The 25,508-nt window shown below is 46.5% G+C and overlaps 1 protein-coding gene across 1 annotated transcript in view; it reads right to left on the minus strand.

Annotated features, from left to right (window-relative positions):
- DLGAP2 (DLG associated protein 2) overlaps positions 1 to 25,508 on the minus strand; it is a 167,618-nt gene that overhangs the window by 19,473 nt on the left and 122,637 nt on the right. The window contains exons 6-9 of the mRNA XM_017501136.2: positions 13,860 to 14,209; positions 12,766 to 12,807; positions 6,369 to 6,454; positions 4,276 to 4,691 (exon numbers count right to left, since the gene is read on the minus strand). Of these exons, the coding sequence (XP_017356625.2) occupies positions 4,276 to 4,691; positions 6,369 to 6,454; positions 12,766 to 12,807; positions 13,860 to 14,209 (894 nt within the window). The remainder of the gene's footprint in view (positions 1 to 4,275; positions 4,692 to 6,368; positions 6,455 to 12,765; positions 12,808 to 13,859; positions 14,210 to 25,508) is intronic.

The raw sequence follows: 25,508 nt of genomic DNA on the forward strand, positions 1-25,508 counted from the left end.
GTTTTTAAGGTGCTTTATCTGCACTTCTCTTAGACACTAAACGGTTTCCACTTCCTGTAAACAGTTTGCCCTGGTCTTCTCCCGCTGTCAGGTAATCAGAGTCGGGTCCTTACCGCGTCTTACTCATTGCTGCATCACTGTTGCCTATCGGAATGCTGCCTGTTCCAGTGCAAGTAATCAACAAATAACTGTTGAATGCAGACATCACTGTGTGTCCACAAGAGGATCCCAAAGGCTCAGAAAAGGTAAGAAACACAAAACAACCCCACAACAAACCCAACTCAACATGTGCTTGGGGGCATATAATTTGGAGGCAGCAAAAATTCACTTTCCACCTTACCATCCTGAAGAAAAGTAAGTTTTCAGATGCCTAATAATAATAATAATAATAATAATAATAATAATAATAAGGTAAGTGAAATTTAAATACTGTGTATCCTGGTTGGGCATGGTGGTTCATACCTGTAATCCCATCACTTTGCGAGGCTGAGGTGGGCAGATCACTTGAGGCCAGGAGTTCAAGACCATCCTGGCCAACACGGTGAAACCTCATTTCTACTAAAAATACAAAATTAGCCAGGCGTGGTGGCACGTGCCTGTAATCCCAGCTACTTGGGATGCTGAGGCAAAAGAATAACTTGAACGAAGGAGGTGGAGGTTGCAGTGAGCTGAGATTGTGCCTCTGCTCTCCAGCCAGGGCAAAGAAAACAAAAAAAAAAAAACTACTCTATATTCTGAGATTTTGGAAACTTGCTGTTGATTTGGGTCCCTATATGTAATCAAATTCAATTTTGTATATAGTACTTTTAGGACATAACTTATAGAATGTTCTGGAATGCCTCCAGGGACAGAAAATCAGGACCTACTACCACAGGGCCGCAGCACTCATGCCCTTTAATTGTAAGGAGCTTCATTCTTGGTTTGAGAAAGCATTTGCCTCCCTATAGCTCCCGCCACCTATTTTCCAATGGCTAACCTGGGATAACCTTGGGCTCTGTCTGCTGCTGAGGGACTCCCTGTGGACCACACGTGGGTCACAGCTGTGGAGGATCAGAAAGAGATGAAGTGTCAGGGATGGGACACAAGCTGGTCTGAAACAGCAGGAGAAAGGAGGACTTGCGAATCCAGCGCAGAAGCAGGCAGTGGAGGGGAGGCTTCCCGTAAGGGAACATTTTGACCTGACACCTTCAGACCACGGGGTGGAAGGCCACAGCATTCAGCGCCAGATGGCTCTGACTCCCAGTCCTGAGCCATTGCTATTGTTCTGTGATTTGGGGAAAGATATTAATCTCTCATAGCCCCAGTTTGTCTTTAGAGTGCTTACAATACTGCCCACCTGGTCCACTGGGACGAGCATTAATGAGGACTGCCATGCATTTGGCATAGGACCTGACGTCTCATGTATGTTCAGTGAGAACTGCTCTAGATACTCTTTCTTTATTTTTTTGAGACAGGGTCTTGTTCTGGAGTGATGGCGTGATCTTGGCTCACCACAGCCTCGACCTCCAGGGCTCAGGTGATCCTCCCAACTTAGCCTCCTGAGTAGCTGAGACTACAGGCATGTGCCTACCACACCAGGATAATTTAAAATTTTACATTATTATTACTATTGTTTCGTAGAGACAAGTTGCATTGTATTGTCCAGGCTGGTGTAAAACTCCTGGGCTCAAGCAATCCTCCTGCCTCAGCCTCCCAAAGTGCTGAGATTATAGGTGTGAGCCACTGTGCCCAGCTGAGGATTCTGTTTTTTTTTTTTTTAAGATATCTTTTCAAAAATGATAATCCTTGAAAAAACTAAATTGAAAGTACACGCTTACCATGAAAAATGGTGACAGGGGAGGTAGTCTCTGTGTTATAAACACAGCGTTGGCTAATGTCTTGAAGTCCTACGCCTTCCAAAGAAGACCACAACTTTCTGAATGTGTCCTGAATGGGATAAACTCAAATGATAATACAATACAATTTTATAGGCATTTTATGGGCTAAGCCCTGACAAACATGACCTCTTTCTGAATTTTTTCCTCCCCTTCCTCCTCTTCAAAGGTGTTCTTTTGAGGAACCTCATGATGTAGAACAAACACATCTTGATTAAGCGATGCTCACTTCTCACCATCTGCTCTGATCCTGGAAGGAAGGACCCCCAGCCCTAGGCTGCCCTGTCAGCAGACAAAACCAGAGCTGGCAATTTAACTTGAGTTTGGCATCAACTCAGGCAATGTAGGTTTTCTGTTTTGGCTTTGTGCTAAAGATGATAAATCTCTTTTATAATGAAGACAGTTTTGCCAAGTTGAGGCATATACCAACAAGGGCAAGGGTGCTGCAGAAAATGAGTGATTTTTAAATGTCAATATTGTGAACACTCTGTTAAATGTAGCCTAACCATGAGAAATGAAAATGCTATGTGAATGATCGGAGCACGGCTATGCTGACGTGCGCCGCCCCATGGGGACTGCGGGCGCTGCGTGCCAGGCGGAAGGCTTTCCCATGGCAAGCTCTCCTCCCCAACACTCGGCATCCAGCGTCAACTCCTGTAAAGAATACATGCAGTTTGCTGATGAAGAGAGAAATGTGGAAGGACAGGGTTTGTCAATTAAAGGCAGTATCTTTCTTTCTTCCTAGATTCATACCTGAAGTTTCAACAACCGAAAACCAGCACACTAATCATTTTCTCAGACTGCTGAGGCTCCAAGGCCATTGTTCTCTGTAAGTCACAGCGCAGTTTCATCATTGCACTTCTGTTCCTGGGATTAGTGAGTACACTATTACGACAGTCATCTAGAGGTGGAGTGTCAGGGCCACATTCCCAGGGATCTCAGCTATCCTTTTGAAGTTCGGGATTTATAGTGATCTTGTAAATGTACAAATAAACTCATAGAAAAATACTTTAGAAAGAGCACAATTTGTCAAGACATTCAGAAATAGCTTTGTGAAACTGTACTGTCTTCAACATAAGCATTAGTTGTAGGTATTCTGCAATTATGTAATTGGTCTATAAACAGACAGGTGCTGTTAGCTTAGAAATCACATACAGCAATTTATTTTTTTATTTTTTTGAGACGGAGTTTCGCTTTTGTTACCCAGGATGGAGTGCAATGGCGCAATCTCGGCTCACCGCAACCTCCGCCTCCTGGGTTCAGGCAATTCTCCTGCCTCAGCCTCCTGAGTAGCTGGGATTACAGGCACGCACCACCATGCCCAGCTAATTTTTTGTATTTTTAGTAGAGACGGGGTTTCACCACGTTGACCAGGATGGTCTCGATCTCTTGACCTCGTGATCCACCCGCCTCGGCCTCCCAAAGTGCTGGGATTACAGGCTTGAGCCACTGCGCCCGGCCACATACAGCAATTTATAATGGACGTAGCTTCTGAACGGTCTTTTTGCTTTCGTTTGAGACAAAGTCTCACTCTGTTGCCCAGGCTGGAGTGCAGTGGCACGATCTTGGCTCACTGAAACCTCTGTCTCCAGGGTTCAAGTGATTCTCCTGCCTCAGCCTCCTAAGTAGCTGGGATTACAGACACGTACCACCATGCCCTGCTGGTCTCAAACTCCTGACCTCAGGTGATCTGCCAACCTCGGCCTCGGCCTCTCAAAGTGCTGGGATTACAGACAGGCATGAGCTACTGGGCCTGGCCTGAACGGTCTTGATGGTAGGTTTCTCTAGACAAATGGGAGAAAGAGAATAAGGGGCTGTCCTCATCCACACGGAGGGGCCGGGGCCCAGGTGAGCCCCAGAGGGGCTGGGACAGATCTGCCTGGTAGAGACAGACACTTGGTAGAGGAATGACCTTGCTTCCCATTCTGCTCAGGTGTGAGACTTTAGGCAAATCATCACATAGCTAACCAGTTTTATCTTTTACTGATCTTCAATTTTTCTCTTTGGCATAATGCCAAGGCATTTTCTTGTAAAACATGGGCTGATAATACTAGAAAATAATAAAAATTCTCTAAATTAAGCTTTTGCCAAAGTTCAAGGGAAATGGTAAGTGGAATATGGGATTGACTATGCTCCCAGGAAAAGTGTTAGCACAGTTGATCTCACATTCAACTTACCTGACAAAACAACACACACGCACTTTTCCTTCGATATCTTAGTGACTGCTTCTCTTTTCATGTAATTTATACCTTGGAATTGAGGGGATATACTAGACAGCACGTTAATTTTTCATTCACTCCAATATCGAAGGAAGGAACTTTTCTCCATGAATGCTGTGACGCGCTCATTTGCATTACTGAGAAACTATGTCGAAAGGCCCCGGGGAAGCCTGAGCTCTTACTTTCCTCCGAGAGGTCGTTCTCCTCGGCCTCTCTCTCCATCTCTTTGCACCAGCCTTCCATCCTCTTCGTCTCCGAGTGCAGGAGCTTCAAGAACCACGAGCCATCCCTGCGGCAGGGAGACATCCGCCCAGTCTCTACCGTGTCCAGGGCGGGCTCCAGCCAGGGATCCGGAGGGGGCAGGGTGGAGGTATCCACTTGGGTCCGATAGTCTTCTCGATAGCTGAAGAGCCCCTGCGTCCGTACAGTTCTCACCGCGCCATACTGGGTGGGGGTGCTGGGTTCAGAGTGCCGCTGGAAGGATGAGCCGAACTGGAGGCCTTTGTCCTCCATGGTGATATGGCCTGGGAACCCCTCCAGCTCCAGGTCTGCTTGGACGGCAGCCGTGACGCTGTTAGAACGTTTAAAACGTCCGTGTCTGCAAAAGGAGGGAAGGAAGACAGATGGTAGCCTTTCTGAGAGAACTTCCTGCAACAGAATCCCACATGTGGCTTATCGAGAACACTCCTGAAGGCAGCAGCCTAGCAGCTCAAGGACAGGTGAGTGCTTTGTCCATGAAATATGCTGGTGTTTCATCTAGGGAAGAACATTTGTTTTTGCAAATAATTACACTTTAACGTCTACCTAAGTCTTAAGGCCTAAATAATGCCCCCTTGGGATTTAAGTTTATTGAGTGACACAATGAGAGTTAGTGTGTTTCATGAAACCACTATGAGTAAATGGCTACCTCCCTTTCAGAAAGCAATATGCCACAAGCTTATGCAGCTGAGGTTGTGGGTTGCTGCTTTTGTGTGAACAACATCCACATCATACTGTGTTTTAGTGGCTTCCAAATTGTGTTTCAGGGCCCAAGCCACTTCTCTCCGGAAAAATTAATAGGTCCCCATTCACCCCTGTATGCAAAATAATGACTCCAAATTCTGACTTTGGTGGGTGTTGATACACAGTGAACATGTTTTTCAGTGTCATCTATTTCCACATAGCTGATCACTGAAATAATTGGTAGGAAGGAGCTTATAATTGGAGACCAGTATGCTGAGTGGGAATGCTGTGTGCATGTGTGTGGGGGTGTGTATATATGTGTATCTTTGTAGTGCCTGTGTCTTGTCGTGTGGTCTGTGGGTCTGTGCAGTGTGTAATGTGTATATGTGTGTGTGCGTGTGTCTGTGTCTATGTGTTTATGTGGGTGTCTCTCTGTGTGTGTCTGTACATCTCCAGATACTGCAGCGATCCCTGTGGCTCTGCAGGCTAAACCCCCGGGAGCACACAGCTGTGCGTGCAGCTGGTTAGTGACGTTGCCACGTGCTCCCTTTGCTACGGGGAGGGACACTGAGCCACAGATCAGGAGGAAGGTGGCTTGCCCGGCCCCCAGGTGCAGAGGGTGGCCACGGTGTAGGAGGTCTACCTGGAAACTGGGGAAGCCGTTAGCCGGGGTTGGAATTTCTTTGCAATCAAAATCTCAATAGGGTAGGTGCTAAAATGCTCCCTGATGAGGGAGGTCACCCAGCACTGTCCCTACCAGATGCTAGCTGGGCCCTCACTATGTAATGTTCTCATCAAAATTTGTTTTTATGAAATAGGCAAGATATGCTATTTTAAATATGAACTGAAATGATCCTCCTGTCTTGTTAGAAAAATTACACGACTATAATTGACATCACTTTGTATTTTATGTTTTGAGGTAGTATTTTTAAAGTGAAACAATTTCATGGTACATTAAGGTCTTGAATGTGCTTTGGTGTCCCTCTGTCATTTTGTGTTTCACGTGACAAGGCGTGAGGACTGCGTGGGCGTCACCCTCAGCCTGTCCTTCCTTCCTTTGGAACAAGGACTCTGACTTTCAGAGCTGTCAGCTGCTCTGCTTCCAGAGGTGGTAAATTACTTTGGAAAGAATTACTCCCTTGCCTCTTGCAAAAGCAAGACATAGGCGGATGTTAATTCATACTTGAACGATATCAATGGAAGAACATAAACATATGCCCTGTCTCCACCGTGGCATGCATGACTGAGGGCCATAGGATCTAGAAGCTTCCATCAGGCATCTGACAAAGAGCTCTGGCTTGGGGGCCCTGCGTGTGAGGAGGGGCTGAGTTACCGCTTCTCGTCTTCCACTTGCACACCGACGGAGTGGTACTCCCGCAGGCCGCGGCTCTCTGTGTCGGAATCTGTGGCCGTTTCCACCTAATTCAACATAGAACATCTTATTTTAGAACTGAAACATGGGGCCTGGGCAAGGGACTATTTTGTTGTTGTTGATGATTTGCTGTAATTAATTATGCATTTGTTTAATTACTGCAGAGATGCACTTGACCCAGTAAAACCGCAGAGAGGGAAATGCATTCACATTGGCATAATTAAATCGCTGCTGCGTTTCATCACATTTTACAGAACTACCTGAACTCAAGGCTGCACTTTGGTCTTTTAAATGTATGCAAATATAACTGCTTAGTTCAGCTCAGGCAAAAAATAGGTTTTGTTGAACTGTATTATTACAGGACTTAAAAGCTCTTATCACACCCTACAGTGAAGAAAGCAAGTACAGCATGAACCAAACGTAGCTAACGACAACAAAGAAGCGATTTAATGGAATTATACTGGTGGCTGCATCCACATACAAAAAGACACAAAGGAATTTAAGCATTTATCGGAAACATCAAGGCAAACTCTCCACCTTCATCTCCATAGAGCTGTCTCACATCTGCCAAGGGGACGGCCAGCAGGGTGATGTCAGATCAGAACAGAAATCGTGTACTCCACGGTACAATTAATTCTTATTGTGGCCAAAAAGTCCTCACAAACCCACAAAGCATTTTAATGATCATCACCTATGTAAAGTTATCCCACAAGGGAATTCTACTGCAGTACGTTATCAAAACAAAACAAAACAAAACCAAAAAACCCCCAAAGTCTCAGTAGGAAAACTCTGTGAAACCAAAGGTTAGTTAACCCATTAATATTGTTCCAGGCACTGAGTCATTCCTCTTTCCAGAAAGATATTACCTATTAAGAGGACTTTTGACCCCTCTCTGAAATGTCACAGCTAAGTTATATCACTTTTCTTGAGAATTATTACTGATCACTACAAGGAAAAGGTGCATTAAACAAATAATGATGACCCTGTCCTCTGAGTCGGAGAGGAGCCACACTTTAAAATTTGAGCCACAGTTTGTGACTGTTCTGAGGGTAAGCCTGTGTCAACAAGGACTGGCTCTGATTTGCTGCTGAGAGATCATGATGATAACAGCCAATATTTCTTTGTTGTGTACCCTGCCCCAGGCACCATGCTGAGGTTAGAGCCTTATCACGCGTAATCCACACAACAACCCTGCGGATGTTTCCAGCCCTAGGAGAGAGTTGGGGGATCAGAGGAGGGGTGACCTGCTCAGGGGCACCCAGCTGGTTGGAGGCTGAGCTAGGGCTCTTGCCCAGATCTCTCTGACCATGAAGCCACGTGCAGCATGGAAGACACAGCACGAGAAAACTCTGGAGCGCTTGGTTGGCCACAGAGCCAGGGCACTGACCAGAAACCACACTTTCACTGGTGTAATTCTGAAGACAGGTGCAGAAGCTGTCCCTAAACTGTGATGCACGTTCTGACAGGTGGGTAAGACGGGCTCTGGGAGGAAGAACATCCTTGAGTGAAGACCCTGGCCTTCCTGTTAGGATTTACCATATTCCCGTCTCTAGTTTTAAGTGGGTCACGACTTTATTAAACCTTACCTTGCATGGCACGAAGATTATTAGTGTTACTTTACACAAAAGGATTGTAATACAATTAATAGATTTAAAATTCCATGTCTGTACATAAGGAGCAGCCTTGTGTTTTAACGACAAAGGATTCCATTTTATGAATACAGCCTAGTGCATTTTATGAGCCTTCAGTAGAGGGGAAATGTGGTCGTTTCTAGTTTCTACCATTATAAATGATGCTGCTATAAATATACATCTGTACTCGTATGTATGTGAAAACTCCTGTGAATATTTCACCTGATAGGTGGTCTGGGTCAGAGGCATCGCACTTTTTGGTAGAAACTGTCAAATCTGATATGAGTGAAATAAATTCAAAGGAATACTTTTAAAGAGATTTTACAAAAGAACACTCGTTTTTATCATAAAAATGTGGAGAATATTTGTGTCACTTACTCCATTTCTAGGAATCTAGCCTAGACAAAGGATCGTAAATTCTGACCAGTGTGTGAGGTGTTCATTGCAGCATTATTTATAAGGTGGCACCTGAGGAGAATGAGGGTGAGACAGTGGGACAGGAATGAGCAGGAAGTCATGGTTTACTCGTGACAGAGTGGCTCATGCCTGTAATCCCAGCACTTTGGGAGGCTGTGGTAGGAGGATCGCTTGAGCCCAGGAGTTTTAAGACCAGCCTGGGCAACATGGCAAGACCCTGTCTCTTAAAAAAAAGTAGCTGAGTGGTGGTGCCTGTGGGAACAGCTACTCGGGAGGCTGAGGCAGGAGGATCGCTGGAGCCTAGGATATTGAGGCTGCAGTTGGCTGTGAGTACACCACTGCACTCCATCCTGAGCAATAGAGTGAGACCCTGTCTCTAAAAAATAGAAAGACGGTTATAAAGGCAATAACCCCCAAAATGCGTATAATACAGACTTTAAAATACAGACTAACAGGTGCCATGAACAACAGAATTACCAGGTGCATGCACGCATGTAGCAACACACTCATACTGACAGGTATGTACGTGTACCATGGAAAGGATGAAAAACATAAAAAAGTAACAAAAGGAGCTTTTCCTTCCTCTGTCTCCAAATTTTCTCTAATATATATTTTTATGGCGAATTAGAAAAATACAGCTTTTGGAGCTGGTCAGATTCTGCTACTTGCTAGCCATGCAACTCTTAGGAAAGTCTCTTAAATTTTGTTGAATTTCTGCTTCCTTATCTCAAAAAAAGAGGGAAACACCCAATGCCTGTGTGAACTGATGGAAAACTCTCAGCATGAGGCCTGATTCAGGTAGGTTTGTTCACAGCAAATGCTAAATTCCCTGTTCTCTCATCTCAGCGTTGAGGACTGTCAGGTGAATAGTGGTGTGTGTATGACATTAAGGGCACTTGCCTATGAGGAACTCTGCAGATTTTATAATGGCTGTCTTGTGAACTCTTTCTAAGGTAAACTCTGAGGAGGACATGGTAAAATCACACTTGGCCAGCAGGAGCTAAGTATGTATCCATTTCAGAAATCCTGGGCATACGGAGGCTTCATGTGAGACAGAGAAGCAAATCTGGGACAAAGAAAAGACTATTTTCTACAGTGGAAAGGAAATTCTGGCTAGAAGCGTAAGTGGATTTAAAAAGTTCTGAGGCCAGGCATGCTGGCTCGCATGTATCATCCCAGGGCTCTGGGAGGCAGAGGGGGAAGATCAGGAGAGCCCAGGAGTCTGAGGCTGCCGTGAGCTGTGACTGCACCACTGCACTCCAGTCTGGGCAACACAGCAAGACCTCATCTCTTATAAAAAGTTTTGAAAAATATAGGCATGCAAGGAACGTATGAATGAGCAAAATCACTGTCCCACTCCCATGGAGTCATAGGTTAGCTGTGGCATCAAGGCCAGCCAGCCGCCTCTGAGCCCAGCTTCTGTAGGGATGCTGAGAAAATGCATGTGGGTGGGGCTGGCGGCAGGAACCGTTCACCAGTAATACTGGGCCACAGTGCCAATCTGCAATCTTTGCTCTCCCAACAAGCTCATTTCCTGCCCTTCCTTCAAAACCTCACACAGGACATGGTGGGTACCCTGGATTTTATACAAACTCCCTCTCCCTCGGAGACGTGCTGTGCCTCCAAAAGTCAGGGGTGAGTCGCCAGCTCTGCTGCCTGTGAGGCTCTGAGCTCCAGGGCAGCTGACTGAGCCTGGAGAATCAGGCAGGCACTTTCGTCTCTGGCAGGACATTCAGAATGGACAGCCACAGAGGCTTTTCCAGGCTGCTCCTGCCTTCTCACAACCTGGTGGGAGAGACCACAGAGTAGAAACTCATCTCATTGGCTGGGCGTGGTGGCTCATGCCTGTAATCCCAGCACTTTGGGAGGCCAACGCAGGTGGATCACCAGAGGTCAGGAGTTCGAGACCAGCCTGGCCAGCATGGTCAAACCCCATCTTTGCTAACAATATAAAAATCAGCCAGGTGTGGTGACGCGTGCCTGTAATCCCAGCTACTCAGGAGGCTGAGGCAGGAGAATGGCTTGAACCTGGGAGGCGGATAATGCATTGAGCCGAGATCGTGTCACTGCACTCCAGCCTGGCCAACAAGAGCAAAACTCCGTCTCAAAAAGAAAACCAAAAAATTGATCTCACTTATAAAGATGGGGCTCACAAGGCACCAGGGAGGGAAGGATCCTAAATGTCAGACTAGGCCTCTGTCCCACCTAACTGCAGTATCTGGGAGCTGTAAGCATGTCCTACGGAGTTCCCCAAACACAAACATGCACACAAAAGAGAATGGAAAACTCAGCAGGAGAGACAAGCTGCAAAGAGAGAACACACAAATGGTCCCATTGTAACCAAGAAAAGCGACGTCAGGCCAGACCAAGAATTCTGGGTCAGAGGACCTCTCCGAGGCAGCTCAGCTGTGCCCACAAGCTCTCCTCCTTATCCTAGGACTGGCCTTTGAGTGCCAAGGCAGGGGCCCATTCTGTCCTATGGGCAACTGGCCTGCAAATCTGGAGCTCTGACGTGGCCTGTGTGTGTGTCCTGCTGTAAGGGCCAGACTCATGTGGCCGTGTCCAGTCACCTGAGGAACAGGGGACTTGCAGCTAGGCAGGGAGGGAGGATGGGGGCCATAGGAGATGTGAGCTGAGGACCCTCACTCACTGGGGATCACGTTAGACACAGCCCAGTAATTATCATGAGAATCCTGAATTCAAACCCTGATTGTAAGGGGTCACGTGCTGCCCAATGCACTGGGGAGCTGCCTGGTGGGACAGCGCCACCGTCCCCCCACTGGAGTTCTCCCTCTGCGTGCTGTGGAGTCACAGAGGGTGTGAGCGCCACATGAGGGATGTTCAGTGGCATAGATGCTGTTCACTTGTAGGAGTGACATTTGCAGAACACAGATTCTCCTGCTATCTGCACTCTGACAAAACTGCCCCCAAAGGTCCCTGGAGCTGTGGCTCTGGGAAGCCAGTCCCATTAAATGCTGCTGTAACACACATTAGCCAGCTTTGCCTGTGAGCTGGGGAGCAGCATGATGTCTGCCCCATATCCCAGGAGAGGAAAAGAACCAGGGCAGGCTCCTGAGGGTATGCAATCATTTTGGGATTTTCTTCTCTGAGAAGTAGAGCGGAGGGGTGGAGTGGAGGCTGGCTTTGCTTGTGGCCTTGGCTGGGCACCGTTAGGCAAGTCACTGACCCTCCCTGAGCCTCAGTTTTCCCATCCAAAGGCTGGGCACAATAACAACCAGCACACAGGGTTATTGTGAGGATTAAATGGCGCCTGTCTCAGCCTGTCACCTACCCTGACAAGCTGGCATCTGCAGCTCCTCTCCCGAGGCCTCCCAGGCACCTACGGGAATCCGCCTTTCATCCACTTCATGACTCACTTCCTTCTTTTCCTCCTCCTATACTCCTGGACTTGCTTCACTTCTTTCTTCGGCTGTTTTCCTTATCCTGACACTTGAGCTGCTCCAAGTACATTTGCCCTGTGGCTTTTCAATTCACCTCCTTTGCATAACTGACTTCACCAGCTCACAGGATGCCCAGAAAACACACAGGACTGTGCATTTGTTTTTCTTACTGCCATGAAAGGTGACTTCGTCATCCACCTGCATTCCTGCCTGTGCATCCATCCTCACCCAGCACGCACCCAGCGGCCCATCCGTCCACTCACTTTCCCGACATTTACCGAGCACTCCCTATGTGCCAGGCACAGTGCTGGGTGCAGGGTGGCAAGAGGCTGGGAGCAAGGTCCCCCCTCACAGGACACATGTGGGGTGCTGGGGTCCAGAGTCCCTCCCATAGGACACAGTGTGGGGCATGGGGGTCCAGAGAGGCCTCTGGGTAGCGGTGAAGGCACGAGCTGAGCTTCGCAGGGGAAGCGGGGGGATGAGAAGCCTGCACTCAGCAGAGGTGGCTGTACGAGGGGTGGGAGCTGGGAGCGGAAGAGGGCTGACCACGGAGGGGTGTGGGGTCCTGGCTGTGGGTGGGGCAGGAGACAGTGGCATTGTGCTCAGTGTGATGACCTGAGATTCTCTACTGCAGACGTGACCCCGGAGATGGAGACGGATGAGGGCACGCTGGCTTTCCTGCTTACGGGCGCCAGAGCCCAGCTAGGCCCAGGGCTGCGGGCAGGTTATGGACCCTGATGAGCCCCTCGTCCTCATCTAAGAGGGGACAGGTGGGTGCACCCAGCATAGTGCCTGGCATATAGAATCAGGACAGAGAGAGGCGACAAGAGCAGTCGCATGAACATCCAAAAAAGGGAGAGAAAATAAAACTCATGCGGACGCGGCTTTGGAGCACATTTTGGTACTTACATCTGACCTTGGGTATGGCTGGTGCTCTGGGAATTCAGAATCCTAAACAAAACAATGAAGCCACAGTGTGGAGACCTGGTTCAGAGGCCCTGGGCCAGCGGGCGGCTTCCCCGCGTTCTCCGCCCGCATGCCTGGCTGCCAGGGCCTCACGGCCCGGCTCTCACACACGCTCCACTCACCCTCCTCCCTGGGCCGCCCCAGCGGCATCCAGAATCTGACTGTTAAAGCTCCGAGGAACGCACACGGAACGCAGGGGTGAAAGGAAGCAGGAGGAGGGCCATGCCGGCAGCGGGCTTGGTGACCAGCCCCGCTCAACCCCACCTGCCAGATCCCGGAGGGACACACCACTTGACCCAGACCACGGGAAGCTCTCCTGGCCCCCCAGGGTACACAGTGCCATACCTAACACAGACTTGCAGAGGGAGGTACATGGGTGGGAGCTGGCCAGAGCCGGCCAGAGCTCTCCATTCACGGGGAAAAGAACCACCTGCCACATCGGTATTATGGATAGATATTTGGGGGCTGGATGGACAGTGGATCATCTGTCTGTGGTCTGAAACCACGGACGCGGCATCTGTGACCGCAGCTGAGGGGCCGGCCCACGCCTGTGAGCCCCTCCTGGTTCCGTACCGAGGACAGCCTGCATTTCCTTTTACCTTTTCATTCCCAACACCTTCTGGTTCCCCCATTCAACTCTTTGGCCACAATACTGAAAGCTTTTGAAAAATCAGGCTTCAGCAGAAACCCTCCCCTTTTAAGCATCAAAATAATGTTATCTCCATACTCTCTAGGCAGCCTCTGACCCTTGGAAAATACACGGCCAGGAGTGTGTTTTCAGGGTGGCAGGGGACGGGGAGCTGGAGCCCCCGGGTTTCGTTCAGCCCCGCACTGGGGTCCGAGTCGCCTTGGGGGTCTCCCGCCTACTGGCTGCGCTGGCGGGTCCGCAATGCGAACGCACAGCCTCGCTCTCAGGTTCTGTGGCCCTGCTGAGGGTTGCGGTCACTGCTAAGGAGGACCCAGGGCCGCTGGCCGGGTTTGTGCTTATTCTATGCCACCTGCAGGACTGACTGGAGCCAGGCCCCGAGAGCGGTTACCTGAATCCCGATGGAGGAGCAGCGGCTCTTGAGGAGCTCTTCCGCCTTGGACACAAGGATGGCTTTGTCGCTGGTCCGGGTGGAGCCGCTCTGCCCATCAGCCATGTGGCGCTGGGCTGCGGCCGTCTCCAGGGCGAGGTTCATGGCCTTGTTGCTGTCCAGGCTGTCCGTGGAGTTGTACAGGCTGCGGCCATCCTGGGGCCATGGGGACATCCTCTGGGCGCGGCTGTCCTGGTAGGCATCCTGGGTGGATTCGGTGCTGCTCTGCGCCGTCACGGAGATCAGAGGCTTGGAGGTGGTCCGAGGGGGCACTGGCGGGGGGGTTTTCTTGTAATTTGTATACGAGACAGCTGTAAGAAAAGGAAGCCCCAAGTCAACAAGCGTGTTCTCCCCCCTCAGTACCTGGGCGACCGTTTCCCCATGCCCACCCCTGTTATTGAAAGAGCAAGTCATTCCTGGACGTTTACCCCAAGAAAATAGCGTGAAACGTGGGGAAATGAGACGGCATACAGGAATATCCTTGTAAAGCTGCAGGATTATAAAAACACCAACGAACTCAGCAGCAGAGATGCAGCTAAGCAGAGTGTGTCCCTGCAGGACAGTGCGCAGGCATGGAGCCATTCCTACGCAGGTCACGTCATTGAGGAAGGTGCTCGTGCTGTCACGCTTAGTTAAAATGCAGGCAGGATGCTAAACTATGCATGGGTCAAGGTGGAATCTGTTAGTGCAGGAGACCTGTGTGAGGAAAGATCACAGTACTTGAAGATGTTGATGGAGGCTGCTGAGTGGCAGGATGGGCCCTGTGTGCTCTTGGGCTTGTGTGTTTTTCTAAAAATCACTATAATGAACAGCTACTGTTTTTTAACCGAGAAAATATATAATAGCAGAAACTTACTTGCTTCCCTGCAAGTACAGGTGCCATAGCTTTAAGTTGTAGGACGTGCACTGAAAAGGGGCTGGCTCTATGAATCTGAGCCGGGCCAGGCCACACTCACCTGTGGCTGTCACCAGCCAGTCTCCTCCCGAGCCGCATTGCACGGGCGTTCTGTGCCATTGGCTGTGCAGCCAGACAGGCCACCTAAGCAAAATCAATGCACCTGGAGATGAAGACCATATTAAATATGCCTTGGAAGGTACCAGTAATGCATGTGATACCTTGGCCCGAACTCAGGGTATGACATATTTATAGAGAGGAGAACTCCCCAACATTCTCCCTCACCAGAACCAGTTGTCCATTAGAGTCAATCATTTTCCTCTATTGTGCAGGAAGAGCTGATGAAAGTGCTTCATGAAGGGAGGCCTGCGCCTTCACCACCCCGCACCACGCACACAGTGGGAGGCACTGCCAGGTGTCTCCTGGAGGGGTCCGAGCGCCGTCTGAGGACAGACAGAGCAGCAGTTTTCCCCAAGGACTTCCAGACACCGTGCCCGAGAGCGGAAATACATCCTTTCTGTGTCTGTTCCCGTGGGCTGCAGGGCACTTGGCGCTCCTCACCCCCTCCAGTTATTTATTATTTTAATTGCACTTTAGGTTTTGGGGTACATGTGAAGAACATGCAAGACTGTTGCATAGGTGCACACATGGCAGTGTGATTTGCTGCCTTCCTCCTCACCTGTATGTGGCATTTCTCCACATGCCATCTCTCCTAACTCCCCGCCCCCCGCTGTCCCTTCCCTCCAGTTATTTTTAACCTGTGTGAGTGGAGCTTCTGCATCCTCTCCAACCTCTTATCTTATCCCAAGAAAACAGGGACAAACGACAAAATGAGCTTGCCATTCAGGATGACCTGCACTTTAAGGCATAACGTTACATATTAAAATTTTAAAATTTACAAAGCGGATACTTTTTTTTTTTTTTTTTTGGAGACGGCGTTTCACTCTTGTTGCCCAGGCTGGAGTGCAGTGGAAGGATCTCAGCTCACTGTAGCCTCCACCTCCCGGGTTCAAGTGATTCTTGTGCCTTAGCCTCCCATGTAGCTGGGATTACAGGCAACTGCCACCCCATCTGGCTAATTTTTGTATTTTCAGTAGAGACGGGGTTTCACCATGTTGGCCAGGCCGGTCATGAACTCCTTACCATAGGTATCTACCTGCCTCAGCCTCCCAAAGTGCTGGGATTACAGGTATGAGCCACTGAGCTGGCACAAAGTCGGCACATTTTTAAAAAGCATGCATTGGAAAGAGAATCTGAAGGCTGGAAAACTGAGGAAGGGTGATCAGATGTTATTAAACCAGTCCGTTGCTGAGCTGCTCCTTCACCAGAGAGACATCCAAAATCCTCTCTTCCTCTTCTTTTTTGTTCCTTTTTCCCCCTAATGTCAATCAATCCCTTAAGGAAAATTATTGAAAACGGACAATATTCAAGGCACTATTTTAGGGGATTCAGAAAGTCCCCAAGACTGCTCCATCCAAAATGCCAACAGTGCCAGGGAGAGACCAGAGTTAGGAAATCATTTTCTTTCTGGGTAGGGTGGATCTGGTTACCATGTGTTCACCTCACCATGGCAGGGGTGAGGTCCATTTAAACACTGCTTCTCCTGCTGCCTCTCCTGACAGAGCTTCGTAACATTGATTTATCAAGGGCATTAAGTGCGACACAGACAAATGAATAGAGAGACGCTGGGTGGAGGTGTGAAGCGGCCTCATCGATAAAGGGGTTCCCATGTGACAGTCCTGGAGAGTAGGTGGCTGTTTTCACGTTAACCCATTTGTCATGGTTCATTTACAGAAAACCGTGTCTTTCTCATTAATGACACATCTCCAGATTCTACGGCTCTGGCAGAAGGCAGGCCCAGTGTCCACTGCACGCCAGGGCGAGACTGCAGACGGGTCTCGGTGACCTCTCCAGGGGCGAAGCTGGCTTTGCTTTGGTTCCCTTAAGCAGAAATATTGATTCCGAAGAGGTTTCGAGTCCCAGCAATAGGGGGAGTAACAATTAAAAGCAAGAGAGACGTTGGAACACAGGTTAAAATGTGACATCTGCCTTAGTATCATTATATTTTTCTTTGCCAAGTTTGAGATGAGTGGAAACGTGATAATGAACACACCTAATTGGTTGGATTTTCCCAGCTAGGTTCACCTCAGCCATGAACGATGGCACATACGCAAGCGTCATAACTATGTCACCGCACATCACAGGCCAACGCAACAGGAAGGAAAGTAGTTAGTGACCTTTCCGGAACATTTAAGCAAATGCACGCAAATTCATCCCCACTGTGGCTCATTATATGTTTAACAGTTCCTCTCAAATGTCTCCCGTCACCACTGTTCAAAATCATAGACCTCACCAAATATATTTTAATCGAAAGAGTCTGCAAAATTTCACAAAACTAAACCTTCCCTCTTATATGGAATATCTTGTAAATTAAAAAATGTATGGGGCAGGTTATAACTCATCTCCATGATCACAGGAAAATCACGTTTTCTCACTTTATCATATGTATGCTACAGGCCAATGAAATGATTTTTTAAAACTTATCTCTGTAAAAATGTAGTTGCACGCCATACTTTTAAAACAAATTAATTAAGAAGGAGCAGTTTACCTCCAGCTTATAAAAAGAATTGACTATACTCCACCTGGGAGGGCACACAGTGCTTTTTCCTAGACAACAAAAGAAAGAGGTCATGCTGTTTCCAAATTTGTGTGCATATGCCTGGCAGGCTGTTCTCGGAAGCACTAAAATGAAAACACGGCTTGAAGCAGTTAGCTGTGCTGCAGTGCTGCAGAGATGATCACTGACTGACTGTCATAAAAGTTACACTTAGAACTTTTCTAAAAGAGTTGTTTTTCACTGTATCAGCAAGCCTCCAATGTCAAAGTCATTATTTAGGTTGCTGTATTCTCTGAATCAACATTTTAGGATGTAAATCCAAGTATTTTTTTTTTATTGCTTAAAACAACTGCTTACTGGTGTTGAATCTACAACACATCATCAATTTCACTGTGATACACCACACTGATGTTTAGGAAGACGTGCAGTTCAACCTGAGTGTCCACATGGTTGCCGTTAGTTACAATATGGGTTTTCCAGAGACCGCACGTAACCAGGCTGCAGAGCCCTCGGCCTTCTTCAACATCGGGCACTGACATAAGTACCTGGCAAGCTTCACTGTGGATATATATTGTGAGATTCACTGCTTTCAGGAAGCATTTAGCTAGAGCCTAAGAGCCTGGCCCCAGTGTGCTCCATACTCACACTGAAAAGGTGGACCTGAGAACCAAGCACGCAGCGTCAGAGACTAGCGATGCCCAGAGAGACTCCAGCTGAAGGAAGCCTCCTGGGGGCAAACCTGGCCTGACCTGAGAGGGATGGAGCTGCTCCCAGGAAGCGGGAGTGGGAAGAGCCAGTGGACATGGCTTGTCCTAGACATATCAATGCTGCCACAGAAAGGGCTGGCAGACACAGCCTGTGTCAAAGATGCACCAATGCCACCACGGGAAAGGCCAGAGGACAAGGCCTGTGTCACAGATGCACCAATGACACCACGGAAGGGCCAGTGGACACGGCCTGTGTCACAGACGCACCGATGCCACCATGGGAAAGGCCAGAGGACATGGCCTGTGTCATAGACGCACCAATGCCACCACAGAAAGGGCCAGTGGACACGGCTTGTGTCACAGACGCACCGATGCCACCACGGGAAAGGCCAGAGGACACGGCCTGTGTCAAAGATGCACCAGTGCCACCATGGGAAAGGCCAGAGGACATGGCCTGTATCATAGATGCACCAGTGCCACCACGGGAAAGGCCAGAGGACATGGCCTGTATCATAGATGCACCAATGCCACCACAGAAAGGGCCATGGACATGGCTTGTGTCACAGATGCACCAATGCCACCACAGGAAACGGCCAGAGGACATGGCCTGTGTCACTGATGCACCAATGCCACCAAGGGAAAGGGCCAGTGGACCTAGCCTGTGTCATAGATGCGCCGATGTCACCACGGAAGGGCCAGAGGACACGGCCTGTGTCATAGATGCACTGATGCCACCACAGAAAGGGCCAGAGGACACGGCATGTGTCATAGATGCACTGATGCCACCACGGAAAGGACCAGTGGACATGGCCTGTGTCATAGACGCACCAATGTGGCCACGGGAAGGGCCAGAGGACATGGCCTGTGGTGTCATAGATGCACTGATGCCACCACAGGAAGGGCCAGAGGACATGGGCAAAATAACCAGCTAACATCATAATGACAGGATCAAAGTCATGCATAACAATATTAACCTTAAATGTAAATAGGCTAAATGCCCCAATAAAAAGACACAGACTGGCATAAATGATAGAGTCAAGACTCATTGGTGTGCTGTATTCAGCAGACCCATCAGACATGCAAAGACACATATAAGCTCAAAATAAAGGGATGGAGGAATATTTACCAAGCAAATGGAAAGTAGGGAAAAAAAAAAAAGCAGGGTTTGCAATCCTAGTCTCTGATAAAACCAACAAAGATTAAAACAGACAAAAAAGGGCAGTGGATAATGGAAAAGGGATCAATGCAACAAGAAGAGCTAACTATCCTAAATATTATGCACCCAATACAGGAGCATGCAGATTCATAAAGCAAATTCTTAGAGCCCTACAAAGAGACTTAGACTCCCACACAATAATAATGGGAGACTCTAACACCCCACTGTCAATATTAGACAGATCAACAAGACAGAAAATTAACAAGGATATTCAGGACCTGAACTCAGCTCTGGACCAAGTGGACCTAATGTCTACAGAACTCTCTACCCTAAATTAACAGAATATACATTCTTCTCAGCACCACATTACACTTACTCTAAAACTGACCATGTAATTGGAAGTAAAACACTCTTCAGCAAATGCAAAAGAAAAGAAATAATAACAGTCTCTCAGATCGCAGTGCAATCAAATTAGAACTTCTGGATTAAGAAACTCACTTAAAACCACACAACTACATGGAAACTGAACAATCTACTCCTAAATGACTACTGGGTAAATAATGAAATTAAGGCAGAAATAAGTTATTTGAAACCCATGAGAAGATATAGCATACAGCTAGTGCTCAACTTACGACCACGGTCGGGACCACGGACCGGTCGTAACACAATTTGGTTGTTAAGTTGAGCAGGCTTTATGTACAGTTGAAATGGTGCACGCGGAGATGGTAGTGCTGCCGGAAGCTGGTCCGCACTGTCGTACGCCCAGCTGGGCAACATTGGCGCTGCCAGACGCGGAGCAGTCGTGGCTAGTGATTGTGGTCGTAAAGTCGAATGGTCGTAAGTTGATAGGTGGTAAGTCGATCAATACCTGTACCAGAATATCTGGTACACAGCCAAAGCAGTGTTTAGAGGGAAATTTATAGCACTAAATGCCCACAAGAGAAAGTGGGAAAGATCTAAAATCGACACCCTAACAACGCAATTAAAAGAACTAGAGAAGCAGGAGCAAACAAATTGAAAAGCTAGCAGAAGACAAGAAATAACTAAGATTGGAGCAGAACTGAAGGAGATAGAGACATGAAAGACGCTTCAAATAATCAAGATTTCAGGAGCTGGTTTTTTGAAAAGACCAACAAAATAGACTGCTAGCCAGAATAATAAAGAAAAGAGAGAAGAATCAAATAGACACAATAAAAAATGATAAAGGGGATATTACCACTGATCATGCAGAAACACATCAGAGAATATTATAAACACCTCTGTGCAAATAAACTAGAAAATCTAGAAGAAATGAATAAATTCCTGGACACATACACCCTCCCAAGACTAAATCAGGAATAAGTCATATCCTTAAATAGATCAATAACAGGTTCTGAAATTGAGGTAGTAATTAATACCTACCAACCAAAAAAAATCCCAGGACCAGTTGGATTCACAGTCAAATTCTCCTAGAGGTACAAAGAGGAGCTGGTATCATTACCAACTATTCCAAACAATAGAAAAAGAGGGACTCGGCCAGGCGCGGTGGCTCAAGCCTGTAATCCCAGCACTTTGGGAGGCCGAGGCGGGTGGATCACGAGGTCAAGAGATCGAGACCATCCTGGTCAACANCAGCACTTTGGGAGGCCGAGGCGGGTGGATCACGAGGTCAAGAGATCGAGACCATCCTGGTCAACACGGTGAAACCCCGTCTCTACTAAAAATACAAAACATTAGCTGGGCATGCTGGCGCGTGCCTGTAATCCCAGCTATTCAGGAAGCTGAGGCAGGAGAATTGCCTGAACCCAGGAGGCGGAGATTGCGGCGAGCCAAGATCACGCCATTGCACTCCAGCCTGGGTAACGACAGCGAAACTCCGTCCCAAAAAAAAAAAAAAAAATATTCAAAACAACAGAAAAAGAGGGACTCCTCCCTAACTCATTTTATGAGGCCAGCATCAGCCTGATACCAAAACCTGGCAGAGACACAACAAAAAGAGAAAATTTCAGGCCCATATCCTTGATGAACATCGAAACAAAAATCCTCAGTAAAATACTAGCAAACCAAATCCAGCAGCACATTAAAAAGCTTATCCACCGTGGCCAAGCTGGCTTCATCCCTGGGATGCAAGGCTAGTTCAACATATACAAATTAATAAATGTAATCCATCACAAAAACAGAACCAATGATGAAAATCACTTGATTATCTCCATAGATGCAGAAAAGGCCTTCGATAAGATTTAATATGCCACCCTTTCATGCTAAAAACACTTAATAAACTAGGTATTGATGGAATGTATCTCACAATAATCAGAGCTATTTATGATAAACCCACAGCCAGTATCATATTCAATGGGCAAAAACTAGAAGAATTCCCTTTGAAAGCAGGCACAAGACAAAAATGCCCTCTCTCACCACTCCAATCAACATAGTATTGGAAGTTCTGGCCAGGGCAATCAGGCAAGAGAAAGAAATAAAGGATATTCAAATAGGAAGAGGGGAAGTAAAATTGTCTCTGTTTGCAGAAGACATGATTGTATATTTAGAAGACCCACTGTCTCAGCCCAAAATCTCCTTAAGCTGATAAGCAACATCAGCAAAGTCTCAGGATACAAAATCAATTTGCAAAAATCACAAGCATTCCGATACAGCAATAATAATAGACAAACAGAGAGCCAAATCATGAGTGAATTCCCATTCACAATTGCTACAAAGGGAATAAAATATCTAGGAATACAATTTACAAGGGACGTGAAGGACCTCTTTAAGGACTACAAACCACTGCTCAAGGAAATAAGAGAGGACACAAACAAATGAAAAAGCATTCCATGCTCATGGATATGAAGAATCAATATCGTGAAAATGGCCATACTGCCCAAAGTAATTTATAGATTCAATGTTATCCCCATCAAGCTACCATTGACTTTCTTCACAGAATTAGACAAAAAAAACTGCTTTAAATTTCATATGGAACCAAAAAAGAGCCCATGTAGCCAAGACAATCCTAAGCAAAAAGAACAATGCTGGAGGCATCATGCTACCTGACTTCAAACTATAATACAAGGCTACAATAACCAAAACAGCATGGTACTGGTACCAAAACAGATAGACCAATGCAACAGAACAGAGGCCTCAGAAATAAAGCCATGCATCTACAACCATCTGATCTTTGACAAACCTGACAAAAACAAGCAATGGGGAAAGGATTCCCTATTAAATAAATGGTGTTTGGAAAACTGGCTAACCATATGCAGAAAACTGAAACTGGACCCCTTCCTTACACCTGATACAAAAATTACTCAAGATGGATTAAAGACTTAAACATAAGACCTAAAACCATAAAAACCCTAGAAGAAAATCTAGGCAATACCATTCAGGACCTAGGCATAGGCAAGGACTTCATGACTAAAACACCAAAAGCAACGGCAACAAAAGCCAAAACTGAAAAATGGGACCTAATTAAACTAAAGAGCTTCTGCACAGAAAAGGAAACTGTTATCAGAATGAACAGGCAACCTACAGAATGGAAGAAAAATTTTGCAATCTGTCCATTTGACAAAGGGCTAACATCCAGAACCTACAAAGAACTTCAACAAATTTACAAGAAAAAAAAAAAAACCATCAAAAAGTCAGTGAGGGATATGAACAGACAGTTCTCAAAAGAAGACATTTATATAGCCAACAAACATACAAAAAGAATCTCATCAGTGGTCATTAGAAAAATGCCAATCAAAACCACAATGAGATATCATCTCACACCAGTGAGAATGGCAATCATTAAAAAGTCAGGAAACAACAGATGCTGGAGAGGATGTAGAGAAATAGGAATGATTTTACACCATTGGTAGGAGTGTAAATTAGTTCAACCATTGTGGGAGACAGTGACACAATTCCTCAAGGGTCGAGAATCACAAGCGCTATTTGACCCAGCAGTCCCATTACTGAGTATATACCCAAAGAATTATAAACCATTCTACTATAAAGACTTGTGCACATGTATGTTTATTGCAGCCCTGTGTACAATAGCAAAGACTTGGAACCAACCCAAATGCCCATCAATGATAGACTGGATAAAGAAAATGTGGCATATATATATCATGGAATACTATGAAGTCATAAAAATGGATGGACCTCCCTTTGTAGGGATGTGGATGAAGCTAGAAACCATCATTTTCAGCAAACTGACACAAGAACAGAAAACCAAACACCGCATGTTCTCACTCATAAGTGGGAGTTGAACAATGAGAACACACGGACACAGGGAGGGGAACATCACATACTGGGGCCTGTCAGGGGGTGGGGGGAGAGGGGAGGAATAACATTAGGAGAAACACCTAATGCAGATGATGATTCGATGGGTGCAGCAAACCATCATGACACGTGTATACCTATGTGACAAACCTGCATATTCTGCACATGTCTAAGGGAAAGCAGCCTGAGAAGTCAGGCACAGATATGCAGACTAGGAGCTTTCATATGTAAACAGCAGCGGCTGCACCTAGAAGCCAGGCATCTGCAATGTGGTGTATCCCTCTGCTTTCTCCTGTTCACCATGTGTCACAGCAGCCTCCAGGTAAAACCATGTGTACGGGCATCTTGGTGACCAGCCAGGTGGAGGCCACATTTGCATAATAAAAGATGAGGGTGGGAGGGCCAGTTTTTTCTCAGGCTATGTAAATGACACACCTGGTCAGACCAATCCCCTGGGCCCTATGTAAATCAGTTACCGCCTCTCAAGCCTCTGTACAAAACCGAATGCGTTCTGCCACAAACCAGAGACCCTCTTTTAGGTGACCAGCTTTCACAGCAGGAGGAAGCCTTTTCTCTCTCACTTCTTTTTCTATTAACCTTTCCATTCCTAAAACAGTGGTCCTCGTATGTGTCCATGTTGTAAATTCTTTCTTGGCCGTGACAAAGGACCAGGGTATATATCCCAGACAACAAAGCTGTTTCACTTAACATTTTCCTTATATTGGCAATATTTGAAGTTTGTAATTTAAAAATTATCAGTTGTCAGTGCTGGTTAATTAAAAACTGCAGCACCTAAAATGCTTTAGATATAGAGATTAGCATAAAGAAATTATTCCTGAAACACGGAAGTCTATCATTGCACCCATCCATTCATTTGTCCGTTCTTTTGACAAACATTTGTTGTGTCTGTACAGCCTGTGCAATAGAATTGTAAATTCCTGCATGGCTCATTAAAGTTAAAATTGGAGGTTGGAAAACAATAATAAAGAATTTAAAATGAGCATTTTATCACATTAATTTGCTGCCACAGATTAAAATCAACAATGAATGAAAGCATTTTACACATTTGAGAAAAGCCACCAGCTATTCAGTTGGATGGTGTGGGTGATAATAGTTGTCTTAATTCTGTTTCTGTGAATGCACGCTTAGCATGCCTTTATCAAAATGAATCCTTACGAGCTATAGGCTGTGTTATCTGTCACTTTCTATATGTCAGACAGGCATTAAGAGTATTTGAAAATTCAAAATTTAATTTAGCATTATAAGTCTATTCTACATCCCCAAAAAGAAGATGAATCAAGACAGAGACAGAGATTACTAAACACACATGGGATTATGTAAGTGACCAAATACGTAATTTGAAATTAGAAAAAGAAATGATTGTTTAATAACTGAAAGAATCTGAAGATCTGACCCGACTACTGCCTTTAAAAAAACAAACCAATTCTATGCACGAGTGTCTGGTTTTAAAGGCCTAGCACTGGTTTCTCTTACCATGTAAACAACACCATAAAATCCCTGATGATTTTTTTAAGTGTCTTCAGATTACAGGGAAAGAGATGAAAATTTTCCTATGCTTTGTAATTCAATTACTGAATTGGTTTGGATATTGTTTGTTTCACATAAGTTAGTGAGTCTCACCCCAAGAATAATGGGGTTGTGGTGTGAGGGAACTCTCTAACATGCTTTGCCTCTTGAGTACTCTGAGGCAATGTAATGACCTGGGGCATGAAAGAAAGGTTAATTACACTACTTACAATGGAGAGAACCATGCATACAGTAAGTTTTAGGAAGATCTCCATAAAAATTGCATGAAACAAAACGTGTGATGCTTTGAGGAAGTGTATTCAGTTGGAGGGGTCCCTCCCTGATAGAGCTGAATAAACGAGGCAGGGAGGAGGTGTGCAAAGACTGAGCTTCCCCTGGGTCCCTCCCTGACAGAACTGAATAAACACCATAGGGAAGAGGTGTGCAAAGACTGAGCTTCCTCTGGGTCCCTCCCTGA

Source organism: Cebus imitator, unplaced genomic scaffold (assembly GCF_001604975.1).
Source record: "Cebus imitator isolate Cc_AM_T3 unplaced genomic scaffold, Cebus_imitator-1.0 Scaffold279, whole genome shotgun sequence".
Taxonomy (NCBI): Eukaryota; Metazoa; Chordata; class Mammalia; order Primates; family Cebidae; genus Cebus; species Cebus imitator.